This window comes from Pomacea canaliculata, linkage group LG4 (assembly GCF_003073045.1).
Source record: "Pomacea canaliculata isolate SZHN2017 linkage group LG4, ASM307304v1, whole genome shotgun sequence".
NCBI classification, from domain to species: Eukaryota; Metazoa; Mollusca; class Gastropoda; order Architaenioglossa; family Ampullariidae; genus Pomacea; species Pomacea canaliculata.
In genome coordinates this window covers 8409690-8427155 of record NC_037593.1, presented here as the reverse complement: position 1 = coordinate 8427155, position 17466 = coordinate 8409690, and the positions used below count along the sequence as shown (strand labels likewise).

General features: G+C 45.4%; 1 protein-coding gene across 1 annotated transcript in view; it reads right to left on the bottom strand.

Moving 5' to 3' along the window:
* Nucleotides 1-8182: 8182 nt before the first annotated feature.
* Nucleotides 8183-17466, bottom strand: part of LOC112562956 — a 28743-nt gene continuing 19459 nt past the window's right edge. Inside the window, exon 3 of the mRNA XM_025236588.1 lies at nt 8183-9941. Coding sequence (XP_025092373.1) covers nt 9749-9941 — 193 coding nt within the window. The 3' untranslated portion in view covers nt 8183-9748. The remainder of the gene's footprint in view (nt 9942-17466) is intronic.

Sequence of the window (17466 nt, the reverse complement as noted above, 5' to 3'; positions counted from 1 at the left end):
CGCGGAACCAGCATTTCAATCAGTCACTCTTGTACAGGAACGTGCAGCGAGACTCCTGGGTGGATTAACCATCTACCCGTCGCTTCTTCTACTTACTTTAGGACCGACGATGAGTAGCCGACCCTCTGACATCCCCCTCCTGTTTTCCTCCCTCATTTTAACAGACTACAGTCTCTGTCCGCTTAAAGAAAGGCACAAAAGACCGTCTGTGGTTACCGGGACACGATGCAGGGTAGAGAGTGGCACCCGGGGGGCTGTGGGGGGTGGAAAGTGAGAAGAGGAGAAAAGAAGATGTAAAAATGTAGGCAAACAAACACAACGCAGTTAGTCACGTTCACCATACTCATGTACAAGGTAGGACTATTTCATCACTTCCTGTCTGTCTACTGAACACACACAACACTCACTAGTCATCAGTCTGCAGTAGGTGCACCAACCGACTCTTCACTCGATGTACAGCACCATGAAGCAAGGCTGATAACTCTACATTCCTTCCAGCCTCGTCCGGAAGTGAATGGCTCGGAGATAATACAACCTTTGACATTTCTTTTTTCTTAAATAAAACCTCTGATGTCTGTCTTCACATAGAAAGCAAAGTTAATTTCTTGACTTAAGTTTTTTCTTCTTGCCTATTGGTTGTCCCCCTTGTGGAGCGTTGTGATGCATACTGAAGACGGCGAATGTTCGGGAAATTTTCCGTGGCTTTTGGTGTATTTCTTTCTCATTTAACCCTGGTGGTACACTGTTTCACACCCAGAAAAAATTCAGATGTTGATTGTGAGCACCCTGATGCCGCCTGTGTGTGCTGCAGCATTGTTGCCGTCGTTGCGCTCCGTTGCTCCGCCGGCAGCCAGCAACGGCATGTTGCGATGTTGCGATGTTGCGGACACGGATGGCGGTGACAGTTTGCTTTATATTGACAGGACTGTGACTGCTGCAACATACAGTGATACCTCGGTTCTCGAACGCCTTGACTTTCGACCAAATCGGTATTCGACCAGGAAATTCGAGAAAATTTTGTCTTGGAATCCGAACAAATATTTGGAACTCGAACATCCGAACATCCGAGATGAGCCGAGTTGAGCCGAATGGCGTTCATTGGGCCCAGCGCGCCTTGCTTGCGTCATCAGTGTGAGTGCAGAGAGAGAGAGTCACGTTTTTGTGGAGAGAGTCATGAAATGTGTGCAAAATGGGCAGAAATCGCAAATTGTGTTGAACATCACCCTGATAAAGTTGGTAGCAAATAGAGCAGTTAACATTTTTAATGACAACGTTATGTCCACTTTCCGCAAAATTTTGCAAAGGAGAAAAAAACAGCAAACAATTGACAAATTCTTCCGTAAAGAAATCAGACAAGCAACTGCAGAGCAAGATTCTGATTCTCCTCAGCAAAAGATACAGAGAACAGAAACACCCGAAGAGCAGTTACCCTCTGTTTTTATTGAAGAGGACTCCCCTTCAAAACAATAACCATCCCCCTTCCCTCCTTCCTCCACATTCATTCCCTCCTGCCATAAAGTTTGGTACAGGTACAGTAAATGAAACACAATTTACTGTACTGTACTGTACTGTACATTTTATTTATTTATTTATTTTTGTTTTAATAAATACACTTTTATTTCTTATTTCTTGTTGAGACTCGTGTTTTTCTACATATTATATACAAATTAGGCCAGTAAATAGGCATTTTCTGGGGCTTGGAACGAATTAATCCAGTTTCCATTATTTCCTATGGGTTTCATTGCTTCGGTTCTCGAACAATTTGGTTCTCGACCGTCCTCCCGGAACGAATTATGTTCGAGAACCGAGGTATCACTGTATTTATGTTCGTCTGCTGCGAACAGGAACGCGATGAAGGCCCACACAGCTGGTGTCAGGTTCGAGAAAGTTTTGAGGAGCAGCAGAGACTGAGTGATGCGCCTTCATCGTCGTTGATAATGTCTGTAATCAAGATTTCATCATCATCATCTCTCTCACACACACCACCTATATATAGTACACACAGACAGACAGACAGACAGACAGACAGACAGACAGACAGACAGACAGACTTCTATCAGTAAGATGAGCAGCACGGAACGCAGGTGACTTATCTAACGGCGTTGTGTTCGCACGCGTGTTGTTACATATGCTCAAACTAACGGGTTAACCTCCCTGCTGCATGCTCGTGTGCACGCAAATAAACTGAGGTTTTGAAGACTTTTAAATTCAAACAGCAAGTAAATTATTCTGGCGGCAGACAGGAAGTACAGTGCCCTTGAACAGACAATCTTACAAGTCGATTTTAGAAATGCGATCTCTTTTACTGTTTTATTTTTACCTTCTTCGTCTTTGTGGATTGTTGGGGATAAATTCTGACCTTTCCCACACTCCTCTACATCTGTGTCTGTCCTTGTTTCTCACTACCATCCTAGAATAAAGCTCTAACATTGCTAATTATAGAAATAGAACTTCTTCAAAATACTTGCGAACATTATTCATTAACGTGTTTCAGTTTGCGTTTGTGAATATTTAAAACTCCTGTAAATCTCACGATCATTTCTTGAACAAATTGTTACTTTGATGTCAGTTAATGCCATAATCATTGAAAACATGCCGATGTGTAGTCTGTTGCCCAAAACTGATTAATGAAAACAATATCGTATGTGGTCTTCCTTTTCATCATTATCACCAAGACCATCATTATCTTTGTCTTCTAATCCTCCTCTTTTCATCCTCAGTCTTTAAAGTTCCTCTAATCAAAAGATATCTGTATCTCTCCTTCCAGGCTTCGTTATCGTTTCGATGCAATAGATCAGTGGTCGAGAATCGGGTGTGGAGCTGCGGTGTGGGCTTCGTTTTACCTTTGAAGTGTCCCTCCAGGTGAGGTACGTTCAGGTGAACACTTCCTTCCATTCTAGTCGTCCTCCGCGACAGTTGTTTGTCCGTGCCAGCGTGTGCAGCGCGGAGGAACACAATGGCTGGTGATGGAGGCGAGTGCCTGACGCTCCAGTCGCCTGGTAAATCGGCACGCCGCCATTATTTTCAGGTGTGGGCACGCCAAGACTCCCTGCTCGGCGTGCCAGACCGTTGGGGAGAGAGTGCATTCACGACCAACAGATCATCACGAGCAATAAGCATGTCGATCATTTGGAGCAAGGAGCTGCAAGAATAGCGCAGCGTGATAGGGCTACGACAGGGAGCCATCTCACTTCATCATCAGTTGTACACAGGCGCGAGGCTGCCGAGTGCGCGGCCCTAAATCAAGTTCATAAGTTAACAGGAGGTTCCCTTTCCCTTCTAATCCACTCATAGCCTTGAAGGTGGCTTTAGATGTTTGCCGCGATCGGGACACCTGTGGGTGAATCACAGCCTGGGTGTTGATTGGCGAGAGAAAAATTAGTCCGGTGTTTGGGATGGTGTGATCTCAGACCTCGGGTGTTGGCAGCTGCGATGGTGGGGGCTTAGTTAACGAGGCACACCGTCAGAAAATGATTTAAAGTCAGCTTTAGACGAGGGGTTTATGCAAAAAAAAAAATTATTTATATTAATAGAAAAAAAAATAATTACAATATTCAGAATAGTCGCTCTCTCTCAATTCCATTGAAGCTACTCTTTCGTTTCTCTCTCTCTTTTCATTTTACGCCTTTGCTTTCTTTCCTTCTTGTCTTTTATTGTATGCCTCACACAAACTTTCTCTGTTTCTCCCTCTCTCACTTTATCAGTTTCTCTCTCCTCTCATCTCATTTTCTCACCCGCAACAGCGGAGACACAGTTGTTCTCGTCTATTACTTTCGAGACCGAAAATTTTTATTTGAATCGGTGATTGTACAATTCAAGGTTACGAGCTTTCGGGTGTGTGTGAGAGTGAGAGAGAGAGTGGGGATGGGAGAGATAGCCCTATCGTCTGGCTAATCATCTTTTCATATCATGATAGATTATTTTTAGAAGACACTGACGTTTTGGTTATCTTTTTAATAGAGCAGTGAGTGGTTCACTGTGTCTAGATGTGAAGTGTGCAGCTCAAACCTCTCGTTCTTCCACCTTTAACATTTCTTGAAGGACCAGCTACCCAACCATTTCTGAAGTGATGGAATTTTTAGTCAAGTGTGTGTTGGTGGGTGGGGGAAATAAAGAGGAAAAGAGTTGTTCAATCAGCTGATTTGAAAAAGACAAGTTCAGTCAGCTTGGTGGAGTGTTAATCTTTTGTGGGGCTCTATTTAAAACATCCATATGATTCAGAACGAGGTGCACGGACCCTGTTGATATTTCACGCAAAGGGAGATAAAAGCCTTAGTATAACCCACATTCACTCATGGCAGGGGAGCTCAATGTACTTTTTACAAAAGAGTTCAACACAAAAACATAAAATGAAAAAGTGAGGATGTGATCGTCCTGTGGAGTGAAATGACAATGGATGTTCAGGCTTGTCCATTCAGCTTTATCTTCCGTTTTTTACAGTTGATTTCAGGCCTGCAGTCTGTCAGATCAGTTATGTTCTTCGGTGACATCACGAACTTCATATGAAGACCAAGAAAAACCAATGAATTCTTGCAGAAGCGCATGGGAGCTCTGGCTTGATGAGAAAAGTTTGTTTGCCGATGTATTTGCCAACTGTGGAGCAATTCCCAAAGTCGCTGGGTCCCCTCGCCCCTAAAAGAAAGTCTCTGTCCATGGATGTAGCTGACTGACCTCACTGCGGTTGTTGTCGTTGATGTTGTCTTCATTTCGGTGTGGGCCACCTGTAGGAGTCGGAAGGCCGAGCAGCCTGCGGTGTCGACGCCCGCTACACCACGTGCCCCGGAGGCAGGAGGGCAGGGGTCAGCGTCACGCGCAGACCGTGTTTTCCTGACTTTATCGGCACGTGCAACACGCAGGCGGGCAGCCATGTCATCTGGACTCCAATGCCGGCGCCTCCCGTAGAGACTCGAAGACAGGAGGAGCGAGGTGACCCCGGGGGTCGCCTTCAGCCTTCTTCCCATGGATCCCAGCACCGGAAGAATCTAAAGATTCCCCAGCGAGTTGATTGGTGTGTCGGCAGAAGTGCAGGTAAGGGTTTGCGTGCAGGTGAGTACAATGTGGTCAGCCCAACCTTCCATTGACTCCTTTGTTGTTTGTGCGTTGTTATGCTTTTGTTGTTGACCTCTTGTGGTCGACTTGAGGTGCGAAGCCGGTGATGATGAGCAACAGCTTGTGTCTATAACAGTTTACTTTGTCTTCTACCATTCCTTTTCTAAAGAAACTTCCCTACAAGCAGTGAGCACTGCTCACACACATTCAAAACACAAATACACGACATTAGAGACAGAATGCTACTATACAAGTATGGCTTTCTTCCAGGTAATTAATGCCGAAGTTGCACTAACTACTAGGCTATTCGCTTTCTTTCGAGATAGAGTGGTCCAGCTGACCAAGACAGACTGAGTACTAATTAGGTTTAATTTTTTCCAGCTTTATTTGCAGATAAATTCGACTGGTTGTCCTTTGTTGCATTGTTGTTGAGGTCTGCTATGTACAATCTGTTTTTCGTCTTTTTAATGTCAGGTTGAGATATTCCCCACCTCCCTGTCCAATATCATCCTTCATATCGGTAATGTTCGACTGACAGGTAAAATAAAGGACCATTAATCCACCACGCTCCTCACACCCATCCCCATCCCACGGTGGGTCATCCATGTACCCATGTTTGTGGGCTTTGTCTCGAGGCAAATCGTTTGGAGGGTTCGGGACCTGTCTTATCGCGGTACCTGCTCGGCGATCTTGTCTCCTGCAGCTGGTTGCCATCCACAACGGTCCATGCGAGCGTGACTGTATCAGAGTGATGTCAGTTATCACCTGAACATCGTCAGCAACTTCCTAGCCTCCTACTTTGAATTCGGTCGTCGACTACCTTTCAGCAAACGTCTGTCGAGACTTTTGTTTCTGTTACACTTTGTCTTCTCCAAGGTTTGAAAATCAAATGATTCATTCGTGGGATAACCGTTAACATCTCACCTGTCGGACGATCCGGGCATTTACGGACAAAAGACTGAACTGTTCCAAGAACATGAACCACTAAAGCCCTTTGAACTATCATTTCCAGGTGTTTTACGAGCGGTTTAACGGCGCAGGTAATTTATCTGGCGGTTAGTTCACGTCTGCTCGGTCACCTCACTGCGGGATCAAACAGCTTCGCTTTCTGACTCGTCCTTGAATCCTGTCACTACTTCCGGTGTCTTCGCTCGTGCTGGACACCTGTTAATACTAAGAGAACATGAAGAGCAGATGCTGAGGCAGGTTGGCTGTAAAAACAGGTAAATTCCTCATGGAAGACTAAAACTGACATTTGTAGATGTGTTCTGGACTTGGCTGAAGTGTAAACATCTTCGCACACTCTGTCTCCCTCGCACCTGTTGGCTGTCCTAGAGGCGAGCACTGAAAAACGCGGTCGGAAGGAGGGGAAAAAAAAAAGGAAAAAAAAAAAACAAAGTCCAAACTGTTTATAGGTTGGTTGAAGATAAACAGCCCGATACCTGTTACCTTCAAGGTATACACTATACACTATACAGACACTGTGCGTGCACTGCCGCCCCAGGAGACGAGGCGGACAAACGCTCCTTCTCCTACCTGTCAGAGTCACGTGGTGTGCGTGCTGCGTGCTCTGGAGTGTCAGAAGATAAAGTTAGTGAGATCGAGTTCCTGTACGACCAGACACTATCGTGTTCCATTTAACAAACAACCTTATTTGTTTCTTCTTCTTCTTGCTCGTCTGGCTGTTCTTGTTGAGCTTGTTCTTTCGCTCTTCTTCTTCTCTTTATTCTTGTCATAATTGCTCGTTCTGGTTTTATTTTATTTTTGTTGTCATTGTATTTTTTTTTTTTTTTGTTCATAGTAATGCGTTTTGTTGTTTTTTTTGTTTATATCTTGATCTTCGTAATTGCTCGGTTTTTGTTCTGGTTTTATTTTATTTTTGTTGTTATTGGTTGGTTTTGTTTTTTGGGGTTTTTTTGTTCTTAGTAATGCGTTCTTTTGTTGTTTCACTTCTTCGTCTTCTTTTATTAATAATGTTTTTGTCCTTTTTTTGTTATGATTTTTATTTTATTTATTTTTTTTTATTTCTGCTGTTCTGCTTCTTCATGTTGTTGTTTGTTTTTTTTTCCTCTGAAAATGTAAATAGTACTCATGCGGGTTATTTGCACGTTATTACTATTATTGCTAAATCCATAAACAGAAAGTAAGTGTCGAAGATACCGCCATGTTGTGAACCCAAATAGTTTTTTCTTCACTTGCTCCCACATCTCTTGCCTTCACGATGAATACCTGGCTGGCGCTCGCCTTTTGTACCCGTCAGACAGGTGTGAGTTAGTGAATGACGAACTCTCTCTTTGAAGTATAAAATGAACTCCGGAAAGAACTTCCCTCTCGCGGGCCACAGACAGTCCTCTCTGTCACCGCCATTGAAGCTGAAGGGGTTAAGTTGTTCGGAGAGGGTTTAAAATTTCGGCAGTTTATCTTAGCGACTGTTGGCGCAATGTTGACGTTTCGCCAGACTGCGTGTTGTGACGTGGCCAACTGCCGACTGTGTATTGTTTACGGCAAGGTGCTGCCTTCAACAACAAGTACAAAGTTAACGGCGGCATGATGGATGGGAGGGTGCTGGAAACAAAGAACACTCAGACATTCTCTCTCTCTCACACACACACACACAGACATACACACACGCACACACACTAAACCAACAGCATTAGAAATTAATCAGAAGTTTGACAACACCCACTTTGCTAACCAAGCATGCAATCACTCTCCCAGAGATACAGGTAAGGAGACCACGTGATGTAACGGCCATATCATACCTGTGCATTTTCTACCTGTTCACCTCCCGGCAGCTTTGTTCGTTCCATCAGTGTCTACCATGGTCTGATACCGAGAACACGAGACTGCGCTTTCACGCTCGATGGGTGACTTCCATCCGAGTCTTGATAAAGTTGTTTGTTGTTTGGGTTGGTGTATGATCGCTGTGTGTTACCTGGAGATAAGCTTGGCTAAGCTCAGAAGCCAGGTAATGGCAGGTAAATGTTGATGAGTAAACATAGAGGGGATTGGTGCAGCTTTCTACCTCCTTCTGTGTCCACGTCATCAGGACAACGGTGGTTTGTCTGCTGGGTGCCGGTCGGGTGGGGCCATAGTTACTCTGGGTGGACAGAGTTTAGTCAAGCGAAACGAACACAATTGACAATATTTTATTTACGTCTGACACACCATGTTCACATTCTGTTCAACTGTCACAAATCTGTCCAACGAAATTTCTTTAAAAAATGTACACAATACAATTTTCAAGAATTTTATCCAGTAATCGTAAAAAATCATTCCTGAGAAGCGAAAGAATCAAAGATAGAAACATGGTTACACATAATTTACAAATTACCTGATAGCTACCGTGTTTTGCTTGTTGTTGTTTGTTTTTGTTGTTTTTTGCTTCAATTTTGTTGAATTGTTTATTTTTTCAACGCAGCCTGATATGTTGGCGAATCTTGATTGGAATAGCATTTTTTTCAAAAAATGTTTCCCAGGCTACACAGGCCACACGCTTGTCATACAAACTCCATCCACAACTAATTCCAGCATCATGATATTAAGAGACATGTCCAGAACATGAGACAAGAGATATGTACAACTGTACAAACTAACTTCTAGTCCTAGTAACGAAAGACCGGACTGTTATAACAATATTACAATCTACATTCATTCTTGTCATGTCAGAAATAATTTTAAAGTAATTCGTAGAGAATTTATTCTGCGTTCGCTGGACCAGTGGCTAGTTCTTGGGTCGAAATTGTTCAAAATAACCCAAGTCTAGGTATCAGTCATCTGCAAACTCAGGTTCTACTGATGTTAGAATAGCTCCCATAGTCCCAGACAGGTGTGATATGGTCTGCGCCAGGTAGATGATAAAAACTGATTTTACCCAAGAGACATAACGAATTTTTTATTTGCGTTTGCTGCAATGTTTTGTGTTGTTTATTGTTTATCTGTTTCCTGCATATATGTTATGATTGATTAATTAAGATTAAAATTTTTTTTAGTCGAAGGATTTTTTTATTATAACTTTTACCCTTTTAATTTTTGTCGGTTTAATGTTTTATGTTTGTTGTGTTGTATTTGCGTGTGTATGTACACTGCTGTCTTTCTTCGTGCTTGTCCACCTGTCCACCTGTCCACCTGTCCACCTGTCTCGACAGTTTGCAGGTTGTTCAGCAGGATGTTCAGTTTGCTCTATTTACATTTTTTTTTCTTTTTTTGCGATATCTTTCGTCGTCGCAAGGTCATACCAGGTGCTTCCAGTTCATAACGTACCCTGTTGACCTCTGACCCGCGCATGCCACGTGCGCCCCTAGTCTCGCCCTCTCAAACCAAAGCTTGCCACGCGCGTGCGCACTTCTCGTCAAAGAGATTTCCGGCCGCGTTGGGAGGAGATTCCTTGCAGTTTCCACCTGTAGTGAACCCGCCAACGACGACCATTGGATGCGAATCCCTTGTTTTCTTTTCCCAAACACGAATCCTCGCCAGCAGTCCCCCCGCGCCCTATAGGCGGACACAAAGAAACACGCAGAAATGTTCATCTTTTTAACTTCCTGAGGTAGAAGAGCTCCTCCGAGACGCGAACCACGCATGTCCACTTCATCCTGCCTACCCATCAGCCCTCACCTCTTGTTGTCCAGGCTGCCATTCACACCAAGTCCACATGTAGATGCTGCCATCGCTGTAAAACCCACAGTCAGTGGCGACTTCGTCAAAAGTACTTCTGAGTCGTCGGGTGGGCCACCTTGACGTACCCGTACCGCTTGCAACGGCCCCACCAGTTCCTGCGTTTGCAGGTCTTCTGCTTGGTGAACTTGAAGCACTGGGGCCCGATGACGTTGAAGTAGATCTTGCCAACCATGTGTGCCGAGGGTGAGGGCGAGCTCTTCAGGCACTTGCGAAACCTGCATGACAGACATGTTGGTGTCATTACACAGGTCACGTGATGGAGCGAGAATGAGGAGATTGCGAGGAGGAAGAAGGGAAAAGGAAAGAGGAGAATGACAAAGAAAAAGAGGAAATATACAAAATCCTATTCACACAGGCACACACAGACACACACATACTCGCATCCGCACTTGATCGCGTGTAAGTCAGTCTGCTCCTCTGATATCCAACCTCAACATTTTTGAAATGTTCAAAGCCACCAACATCAAAACCTCTTCACTGTACTGTGTAAGTCCATCCCCACCGCCACCACCATACACGCCTATCACCCCACACACACACAAAGCTTCCAAAAGGCCAAGAGCGCCCCCGCTAGTGATACAGGGGGGATAACTCTCTCAGACAGGACCATGTCTGACTCAAGTATTTCAAGTGCCGCAGACTTCACGACACTGATCGGATACGGCTTCAGACACACAGTGCGGCCTCTGATTCCACCTTCAGGCGTAAACTGACTTTTAGTGTCGGGAGGAGACATCGAAACTTTTATTTTTAGCCCACGCAGCAGCCGCCACAGAACCCATCCACCACCATCCACACCATCACCACCCACATCACCACCACCACGTTTCCTTGGCATCGATGTTGTCCTTGGTCACGACTCACCTTCAGGTGAATTCCTCTCGTCAAGTCTCGAGTAATGGCGATGATTGTATCAATGTTGTTTTAGAGCAAAGCACGAGTTATTCACTGTTGATAGAGTTCCCTCCCCTTCTCCGAAAGTCTAGATCGCAGGAAGGAGGCGCTTCAAACAGCTATTGACAGTTTAACAGTACAAGCCACCTACTCCCTGTGTACAGACATTGATTGTATCAACACACGAAATCAACAACAATACAAACAAACACTAAGGGTTAATCTGTTGGTGTTGAGAGACTCGGTTATCTGTTCGGTCATCTAGACAGTAAATCACGGCTACTAAGCACATTATTTAAGCCCTGGATTTATTTAATATTTTTTGGTAAAGATGAGAAGGTTGTCTTTGTCAGTTAGAGGACGGAGGGGATAAAAAAGACAAGGAAGTTGTCTCCCATGAGAGGCTCGCTGTGTGGTGTCTGCAGAGCAGAAACGGCCAGGAGTCCTCTAGAGAGTTGTCTGGAGCTTTCTAGAGAGTTGTCTGGCTCTCTCGCCAACAGAGCTCTACTTCCCGTGGCTGCCGCCATTTTGTGCCAAGTGACCATGCTGCTCAACGAGCTCCGTGGAGAATGAAGGGGAAAAAGAAAAGTTGAGGTGACTGAGGGCAGACGATACAGTATTCTAAGGAGAGGAGAGTGTAGTGTGTGCTGACAAAGAAACGATTGGTGAGAAAGGAGGTAAATGGAAGACAGCATGTGACAATGAGGGATAAAGACTGTGGGTTTTGCTCTTTCTTTCTTTCTCAAATCATTCAGAACGAAGCTGTGTCCAAGCTGTGAGCAAAAGCACAAAAGTGCATCTAGGTGAGTGTGGTCAGACTGTACATAACGGTCAGTCAACGAACTAGCATTACTGGACTGCTGGCAGACGATTTTTTCCAGTTAACTGCTAAAATGAGGCAGGAGTGTACACAGCTTCCGGTTTAGTCACATTCTTTGTTTAGGCTCGCCGAGACTAACAGCGGAGAACTTCGCAAGAGGCTAAGCGTTGGTCTTGGCAGACAGACAGCAGTTCAACTATATACATCCATGGTCAGCCTCCTGGCGGCAGGCGAAAGGGGAAGATAATGCCCGAACAACACGTTTGACAGGAAGTTGCTGCTAGTCCTGGGCTTCTGGGAAGCTACCACCGGTATGTGACTTGTAGTCGCACGCTTGTGACAAGAATGGCGGCAGCAGTTGGAGACGCCGGCATGAGGAGGCAGTTATCGGTCCTGGAGGGTCTGACAAGGGAGGGGAGGGGATGTTGGGGGTGTACCCGACTATCGTTGTTTACCAGGACCACGCGGGCCGGACTCGCTAAAGTTTGCTCTTCATGCCTCGGAGGCGGCGAGTGACCGACCAGCCGGCTAATCTGACGACCGGCCAGCAAGCCTCCCGTGTGTGGCCGAGCGGAGAGGAATGGCGAGTGTTTGATCGCCGTCAGGGCAACAGTTACTCATCCCTACGATAAGCCTGAGTCCCACATGAATAATGGGGCGGACGGGAACGGGAGGGGAATGTGGGGAGTCAGCGGTTGTAGTGCAACGACACTTTGGGTGTTGTGCGGCAAACACGAAGACGTAGTTTAGGTTCGTGTAAAGCCCGTAAATTTAACAACAAATAGACGAGAAGACTTCGCCACGTGACCTCGTTTCAGGTCACTTCGCCAGCATTTTAATGTTTACAGGGGCTTCAGGTCTTTTTAAAAGACTGTGCTGTCTGCTTTTTCGCGTGGCACGGGTTCAGTCTGTTTGGTATACTTTTTACGTGATCTTTACGTGATCCTCTGGCTCCGTCTGTCCTACTTTACGTGATCCACTGGCTCAGTCTTCTCTACGTGATCCACTGGATCAGACAAGTTACGTGTTCAATTGTCTCAAGCAGATGTCATGAACAAACCAGTCAGAAATCTGCCTTCCTGTGATCCTTGTTCCGGCAGTTGTGATTTGAATTTTGTTTTTTTATCCCCACAAAACTGTGACAGTACACTTGGTTATGTTTTTTTTTTCACGATCCATCCCATCATGCAATATGGCCAAGTACTTTTCAACAGTACAGTGTCAGAAACTGTTACAGTCTTGTTTCTATCAAAAGAGGACTCTAAGGTCAAAGGTCTGTCCAAGATCTCTCTCGCCTGTTAGTCCCCTTCTCTCTCGCCCTCACCTAGTCTACACTCTACAGTCTACAGTCTACACTCTACATTCTACACTCTACACTCTACACTCTACAGCTCATCTCCCTTACTGTGGAGTTCGCCTGGGGAGGTCACACCCCCTGCCAAAGGTCACGAACCCAAGTTCATGCGTGACTAGCTTCTACAAAATCCGCTGCTGTGCGGCCCCCAGTTTGACGCAGTAGAGTGAGCACCGCTGCCATCCAGACAGAAGCGCCATCTGGCCCCACAGTGGCGGCCCCCGCACCATGACTACGTCCCAGCAGAAACCATCTTGGATGTTAGCAGGATGAGTGATGGGCCCTTGCACGGCTCGTGACAGTCGGCGCTAGTCACAGTCAGTGAAAAACAGAACTTATGTCTTCCTCCCAGCCTCCCCCTCCCTTCCGTCATCCGCGACACTAACCCTGAGGTCGCGAGGAGACGGAGGTCACCCAGGTGACTGATCTTTGCAGGTGGGCCACCAGGTGAGCAATGATGAAGGAAGAGCAGATGATGGAAGGAAGGCGTTGGAAAATGTTTACCGGAAGTTGTCCCTCAATCAAGCAAAAAAATGTTCTCGACCCTTCTCAGCTTTACCACCGCCATTTCTTTGTCGATTTTTTGGTACTTCTAAACAGGTATTGTGGTGGTGGTGGCGGTGGTGACGGTGGTGTCGGTGGTGGGGTTATCTTCTGATTAACTCCTTTAACACAAAATGTCGCCACACAATGTACAGTTGCTTTCAAGTCGTTGCTATGTCTCAGTCACGGTTTATTTTTTTAGATTGTGACGTCATTTCGTACCGCACTGACCTCTAGCGGCGGCGACCTACACGATGGCAATAAACTCATTAGTACATGATTCAAATCCCGCCCCTAAACCCACCCGAGTAGTGCTTAAAAAAAAAGTAACGGCTTAGGAAAGGCTTCCACACAATGGCAACAAAACTTGTTTTTATTTATTAGCTTGTCGACAGTTGTCGGTGTGTATGTGTCTAACACCTGTATATCGCTCTGAAGTAAACAACATCAGCTAAACAGACAAGTAAACAGACAAGCCCGAGCACAGCGTGCAGTTCACATCCCTCAGCCAGACTTCTCTCTTCTTTCATTCCGAGTTTATTCCACTGTCGCGAGTTTTGCGAGTGAATGTCGGCGACCGTTGCTTGTCTCTGTGAAGCTTATCGGCCTCGGGTAGTCGCTGGACGAGCCTACCCGTCATCTCACCTACCTTCTACCCAAACATCGTCGTCAACTTAACAGCGGGTCGGTCAGGACACGGACTCGACAAACCTCTCCATCAACCAACGGGTCTCATGTCGCGTGAGCTGCTGACGGCTCCACGGAGATACGAGACAGAGATACGAGACAGAGATACGATGGGGAGGGACTTGCGGCTTCCGAGATTTGCAAAGTGCTCGACACTTCAGAGACCTCAGTTTCTTTGATTGTATACATGTAAACCCTTGTCGTCTGAGTTCATTGATGACTTAATTAATACAGAGAGAAGCGCGCGCACACACCATTAGTAGATATGTAAATAAAAAAGAACGAGAGAGGGAAAGAGTAATTAGACATGTATGAAGCAAAACTTATAAATATTCTCCATTTCTATACTATGGTAGGTATTAGTTTAGTACTCAAAAAAAGTTCCAGCTTTGGTTACCTGTCAACAAACTGACCAATGGCCGACAAGTAATAGCAGCTTGTAAATACGTGGCGATATAAAATTATATTAATAGACAAAATTTTGCTGTTACAAAAACCCACCAAATACAGAAATTTATAAAAATGTTTGTACTAGTGTACTAGGTAGAGAAAAACACTTGCACTTGAATAGTTCTACGGAAAATAAATAATAAATTTGTTGTCTAATTTCTTTGGTTCCTCCTTTTCGATGAAGTCTTCACCGACGTAGAAGAATATTTATATATAATATTTATATACTACTGTATATTGTGTGTTACTGTCGAATGTTCTCGGCAATGTTGACTGACTGTTGTATATGTGATCGTCGCCTGTAGATAGTAACTACTGGTCCTCACTGCCGTCCTACTTACATGGCTACATTCAGCTTTTTCTGTGAATGAACCTGAGGTCAGGTCCTTCCTGAACTTCACCCTCACGAGCTTTGATGTCGTCAGGGGCGCATGGTGCGTCATCGGTGAATCAACACTGGTTGTGATAGATAACAGTACGAACACGTACGCATGTATGTACACGTCTGCACGTAAGCTCACACACGAAGGGGAGAAAAAAAATGAAAGGCGTTGATAAGGAGAACAAGTGTCTGGGACAAAGACGCCGACAAACAAATATTTGTTTTGTCTGAAAATGTAGGTTACGACATGGCCGATAAACCGCTCTAGTGATAGTTGATAGTGATAAGTACCCTCCCTCCCAGACCCCTCCCTGTCTCCTTCTCTACCTTGTCAACGTCTGCTGTTCACCCATAAATAATCCTTCTCTCTCTCACAAACATATATATATATGTATAAACGCGCTAAAGTAGGTACCACCTATGAACACACAAACAATAATTTGTATGTTTTTCTGTATATACATCGTTCTACTACTGTGAAGAGAAAACTGTTACATTGAGCGCTGAAAAAAGAAAAAAAATTGTATATATATTTTATATATATTCAGAATCTATTTCTGACGCAAAGGATCCACCCACCATCCCGAGAAACGATCCTCTGCCAGAAAGATTCACTGTTCAGGGGCATGAAATCCTTTCTGTTCAATAACAGGAGAAATTATTTTTATTGTTTTTATTTTTGCATGTTTTATAGTTCTGGGATTGGTGGAGTGGTCAGCCGCGTGATTCATATCGTGCCCTTTGACACCCGCGATCCATATACTGCTCAAGATATTGCCCGATAACAGACCCGAGGCTCGTTTCCCGGTGATCTCAGCAGCTTTCATTTCTCTCTATAAACCTCTTCTTAATTCTCATAATTTTTTATGCCGCCACTTAAGGCCTCCCGCGAGGTGAAAGGGGGGCAATAAAAGTAGACCTTATCGCCCGCCGTGCTGCTCACCCACTTCATTTTTTTTAATCAACGTTTAGCCGTATTTCTTCCCTCCCCCCTCATATCCACCCGGACCCCGACAGCCACCACCACCACCCCTACCTCTCAGGTAACTAGACACGTAGGTGATTGTGATCCTGGAGAAGGGACAGGAAATAAAGTGTCACTGCCACAATGAAAGCTTTCTTTCAAGTCGGTGCAGCTGGAAGGACGGGTGTCGGGTGGGGGACTGGTAGATGCGATGAGCGCTGCGCTTTGCTGAGGGTTTAGGTCGGTCTTGCAAAGACGGGTGTGGGTGCTCCACTCTACCCGACACTCCTCCCCCATCTCTGTCTCTCTCACACACAAACCCTCCACTGTGACCTTGTTTCCTCCCCACCCCTCCACCAAATCCACCCCTTTCCTGTTTCGAAACCCTCGGTACAAGTCTTTGCACAGCTTTCATTCACAAATTCGCCGATGTTGATTCGAGTTTTTTTTCTCACCTCGTCTGGGTTCTGGTGTGTTGACATGCAAGCCAAGAAGCGGCTCTTTCAGGGACAGGCGGGTAGAAGGAGGGAGGGTTGGAGGAAGGAGGTTGCCTCTAATTGCCACACACGAGTCCACGGGGGTCTGTTTGCCCACCCTTTATTTTTACAGAAATCCACGTGTTGCTGTCTGTGCGTCCTTCTGTGGGAAAAGCGATATCGACAAAAAGAGAGATGCGATCTTGATGGGAGGAGATACTTTTATTCTTTTTTCACTCACTCACTTTCGAAAGCAAGAGAACGAGCAATTTGTATGTATTAACATGCAGATTGTTGTTGCAGAAATTGTGGGTTGTGAGGGTGGGCGGGTTAGTAATTGGTGTTTTACTTTGATCCAGCAACTAAGTATATTTCGGCACAGAGCCAGCCCTGTAAACAGATGAGACATGCAGAAAAGAACAGCTTGCCCGAGACGAGATTTGAACCCAAGACAGCCAACCTTCGCTCTATAGACGACAGGCTATAACCTTTTCGCCACCGGAACATTTATTCTAATGACTGGGTAAAGATGAGGGCAAGATATATTTCTCTAAATCTGGGTATGTAACTGTCTTTTTGAAAATCATCATGGTACCGGCCGGACTCGAGCAAGTGATGTACTAGTCGCCGGGTGGGGACTTGATGAGACACAACAGCAGGCAGCCATCGGGACCGATCTGAGTACGTTTGAGTAGGTCCACCACCCTGATCTCACCATCCAGGTTTTCAATGTTTACCCCGAAGACATCTTCCTGCCACGTAGGAGGACTGTCTTCGGTAAGGTGTCGGGACAAACGGGAAGCGAACCCAGTCAGCTTTGGACGGGTATTGGCTGTGGTGTTGATTGGAGAAAAGATGGACGCCGCCTAGCGAGCAAACCTCAAGTCAGTACGATGTTGAGGAGCAGTATCACAAATACCATTCTGGATCGCGGCCTATGAGACCTTGAGAGTTCTCGCGAGACTTCACGCGAACAAAATACACTTCCTTCTGTGACGTCATGCATCTGCAGTCACCTTTCCAGAATCCGGGACATCACGTGATCAACGTCTGTCGAGTCCTTCCTTTCTTCCTGTCTTCCAGCCAAAGCGATCGTGAGTGCACTTGCCGGTGGCTCCTCGTCAGAAACTCAGACACGATCGTGTTCAAGTGCCGCAGTTTTCGAAGACA